The sequence below is a fragment of the Glycine soja genome, chromosome 17 (assembly GCF_004193775.1).
Source record: "Glycine soja cultivar W05 chromosome 17, ASM419377v2, whole genome shotgun sequence".
Classification (NCBI taxonomy): Eukaryota; Viridiplantae; Streptophyta; class Magnoliopsida; order Fabales; family Fabaceae; genus Glycine; species Glycine soja.
Window position 1 is genome coordinate 4,826,704 of NC_041018.1, and position 4,378 is coordinate 4,831,081.

Genomic DNA, 4,378 nt, shown 5'->3' on the forward strand with positions numbered 1-4,378 from the left:
CGAGTCAAAGACTAAACACTTAACTTAAGCATAGATCATCAGATAAATATGGACTGAGAATTCGAGTCAAATTTAAAACCATAAAATAAATCCGTTAGCAAATTATTACATTTGTTATTTCTTTAAATTAATTTTTAGAAACCAAAAAGCTGTTCGAAGTACAAACCAAATTTGATGCGAATTTACCCAAAAAAGTTAAGAGAAAACATACCAAAGGTACATCAATATATATAGGCATTGAATGCCTAGTTTCACATAGATGGCAAGTTGATACTAACAAAAAATGAGATGAAAGGGATTACAAAAGGATTTTTTTTTTCTTCCCATTATCCTCATTTGATATAATGTCAGTATATTAACAGGACCAAAAAGCTAATAAAGGGGCGAAAAAGAAAAAGGAAAATTCATTCAAAACATAACAAAGGAAGTTTGAGTTAGTACAGTGTCAGCTGCTAGGTATAGCTACGATTCTCATGAAATTATGACTGTCAGTCCAACTCATTCAAATACTGCATCAGCTAAAGGGACTAGTCCGTCCTTTGCTTCTTTGCATGCTAAAACACCATCACCACTATTGTCCTTCTTCCCCTTTCATCATTATATGCACAGATTCTCATCCCAGCTCGTGCATGAGCTCATTCCATTCCAAATATTGGCGTTTGAAAGAGACTTGGTTTTGCATGGGATTGGAATGTGTGCAGGGTAGGTCCAATCCAGTTTCCATAACCAGCACTGCTCTCATAACTAGTATTGCTATTTAGAGAAAATATGGGCGTGGCGAATGGGATTGAACAGCTTAAAGAAGAAGAGGAGGAACCACTGCTTGCATTTCCATGACCATGACTAGTTTGTTGCTGAACAAAGATGCCTCCTCCACTGAAAAACGCGGCATTGTTATCGCTGCCGGTACTTGAGGGGGCACTTGAGAACTCCATGTTGAAGGGTGTCAAACTACTAGCAGTGCCATTGTTGGAGGATGGAAAAGTAGTTGTAGTAACAGTACTAGTAGTGTTCCTGATGCCACTGTTGTCAAGGGGAGTATTATGGTACCCCAAGATGGACCAGTAATCTGAAGGGTCTTGCTTAATGGGTATGGCAAAGCTTAAGTTGGAGCTTGAAGGTTGTTGCTGTGATGCAAAGGTCACCGATGAAGCCGATGATGGATCTCCATCGGATTGGCTTGGCTCATGGCTTTTGCTCTCAGATGCAGAATCTGTGGAGTTCTTGTTCTTGCCAGATAAACCACCAATAGGAAGAGTACTATTTGCAATGCTCTTCACGTCGTAGCGACTCATGTCAAAGTTTGTTACTGCATTTAATCCCCTGAATTTGATAGCAGCAATGTCATAGGCCTCAGCAGCTTCTTCTTGGGTGCCTAATTTTTTAAACAATAAAAAAAAATGCCCAAGTTAATTTTATTAATAGTATTAAATCACAAACTATTAAAATAAATAAACATGAAATTGGACTAGTGGTAAGGGATTTTGGGCTATTTTGTGTATGAAAAATAAGGGACTTGCTTCCTTTTTTTTTTAAAAAAAAAAAAGCACAAGTGTAGAGGATGGAAAAGTAACAAACAAAATAATTGATGTCAAAATATGAAAAATATTGATGACTCACTGAAAGTGCCAAGGTAGAGGTCTTTGTTTCCGGCAACTCTGCCTATTCTCGCCTGCCATCGGCCATGCTGGTGGTGTCTGAATCAATTTATTTTTATTCATTCAGAATCAAAAAGATATCCGCTAGCAGCCAAAATGAATGAAAAAGAGGCCACATAACGTTAAAACGTGAAAGTACTAGACAAATACCTCGTTACTCCTCTGTATATAGAGGCCCCTCTAGAGAAACCACTGCTCTTCCTATTATACATGGAGGAGGAAAATGAATTAAACATTTTTCTCATATACTCTAATTAATGTTCATGATAGTATTTTCGTAAACATTTTACCTACGAAGAGAAGCAACAAACTCTTGCCTAGTCATGTTCTTCATCTCCTCCAGTTCCTTCTCATAGTTGGAAATCTGTGAAATGCAGAATAAAATATACATTAAAGATCATCAAATCGAAGTGTTGAATAAACTATTAAAGATGAGGGTTGCATAACAATACATAAAATACAACAAAAAATTAAGCCATTGGTAAAATGAAAATAATATATCTTTCTACTTACAGGAAAGTTAGTGGTGGTAGTTGGACCCCAGTACTTGAGAGCTGCGAGATCATAAGCTCTGGCTGCCTTATCCTCCTTGTCATAACCACCTATAACACAAAAAAAGGAAGAAGAAACAACAAAAAAGTCATTTTTTGACTAAAATGATTATCCTAGAGAAGAATCTGAATCTAGGAAATGCGCAATCAAATTGATGATCATAAATGAACAGTAGTGGGAGTACGTGGTTTGTGACGGTAAAACAAAATGATGAGATCAATGTCGTTTAAACTATTAACCAAACCAGGTAGTAATGATACTCACCCAAGTAAACTGAAACCGCATAATGAGCAAAAGATCCCCACGAGTCAGCAATAATTCCCCAGGTACAAAAGCCACGCAAAGAAACAAAGCAAAGCACGGTCAGAATCTTCAACAACACCACCCAGCACCCATTCACTCACATCACACACAATAACAATAAAATGAAAATAATAATAATATTTTCATTATCATTATTAACGAATTAAGAAACGCAGACACTGTGCCAGATACTGTAGCACTATATTCATGAACCTAAAACCTAGATAGACATGACACTCGTCACACTACTACTACTACACACAGTCACTCTAATGCTGCCGAGAAATCTGAACCGTTGAGAAGGGTTTTGCATTGGGATTTGAAATAGCTGGTGAGCCACATTCTTTAACGCCCATTTATTCCGTCTCCCAGATCTCGCAGACCCGGTTTACGCCTCTACCCTCCCCGGCGCACGTTAGATATAACCCCTCTTTCAACAACATAAGCCGTATTGTTAACTAAATAACAGTAGAGAAAATGGTAACAATTACTAAAAAAAAAGCATGTATTAATATTATTATTACCTTGCCTTCCTTTCCTGCTTTGACCTTCCCTTCTGCAACTATTGTCCCATAGATGAGCTTCGTATCTCCCAGTCCATCTATGTCTGAAAATAAGAAACAGAATCAGATAAATAAAATAATTACTAATATTATATTATGATGATAAAAGGTGGTGGTCATGAATAAGATACCGGGTCACGCCGCGGTAGATGGAGGTGCGTTGCCCGAAGGTGTCGACGGTTTTCTTGGGGGATGGTTTTTGCGGTTCGGTGCTTTGTTCGGCGGCCAAGGCGCGAGGGAAGCACGCGGCTATTGTTGACTTCAGCTCCGAATCGTATAGGTGGTTGTTGTTGTCGGTGGAGAACTGCGGAAGCTGTGGCGGTGCACACGCGACGGTGGTGGCTGTTGCGGCGGAACCGCCCAGAAAGTCCTCGAACTTGGGGCCGCCGGTGAATATGGAGAGGTTGGTCGGTCCTGCTCCAGCGGTGGGCTCAGGCGGTGCGTCCACCGTGTTGCTGCCTGAAAGATATAAAATAAAATAATATTTAGTAGTTAGTATTATTTTAGTGAGAGAGGAAAAAAAGAATATAATAAAAAGTAGTCCGTTAGAGAGAAAGAAAGGAGAAGGAACCTGTGAGAGAGAGAGATGGATAGGTGAAGGAGTGGAAGAGAGAAAGGGGAGAGGAAGAAGGGTTGGGAAAGTGATTGGAAAGAGAGAAAGCGAGGGAGTTGTTGTTGGTGCTGTTTGGCGGTGATGAAGAAGAAGAGTCCATGGTGTGTGTTTTATGTGTCGTTGAGGAACGTGAAAGAGAGGTTATGGGGGTTTGAACTTCAGTTAGCTTCTTTGGAAACTGCGATCTTATAGAATCTATCTGAGAGAGAGAGAGAGAAGGGTTGAATGAAAATGAAGAAGGGAAGAGGTGAGATTATGACACAGATATAGAGGTGGTCTAAGAGAGAGAGAAAGAGACTCAGCTTAGCTGCTTCGTAGGGTTGCACCAAAACCGAGGTTCTTTCTCTTAGGATGGCTGTAGATATGCCACACAACAGTGACATTTCTATGCTATCATTTTAAAAAAAAAAATATTTACATTTGCTTTTCTTATACAAAAATATACTATTAGCATATAAAATGTTGATGTCCTCATTTATAATATATTTTTATATTATTATTTAATTATAATTTATTATTTATATAATTTTTAAAGTATGTTACATGAAAGTAAAAAATTCAACATATATAAAAATTATAATTAAATGAGAGTGTAAGATTGTATAACCTGTATTTCTATTGATAGTAAGATATTTCATTTGAATATTTTTTTTATTTGATTGAGATTTATTAAAAATAATATAATTTTA

General features: G+C 37.8%; 1 protein-coding gene across 1 annotated transcript; it reads right to left on the reverse strand.

Annotated features, from left to right (window-relative positions):
- Positions 1–208: 208 nt before the first annotated feature.
- Positions 209–4,014, reverse strand: LOC114394182 (AP2-like ethylene-responsive transcription factor AIL5). Its single transcript, XM_028355817.1, has 9 exons — positions 3,648–4,014; positions 3,208–3,535; positions 3,038–3,120; positions 2,475–2,483; positions 2,172–2,260; positions 1,949–2,022; positions 1,809–1,859; positions 1,621–1,697; positions 209–1,375 (listed from the first exon to the last, which is right to left on the reverse strand). The coding sequence occupies exons 1-9, from the start codon at positions 3,787–3,789 to the stop codon at positions 636–638; spliced, it is 1,593 nt and encodes a 530-aa protein (XP_028211618.1). The 5' UTR covers positions 3,790–4,014; the 3' UTR covers positions 209–635.
- Between the last annotated feature and the right edge of the window lie 364 nt (positions 4,015–4,378).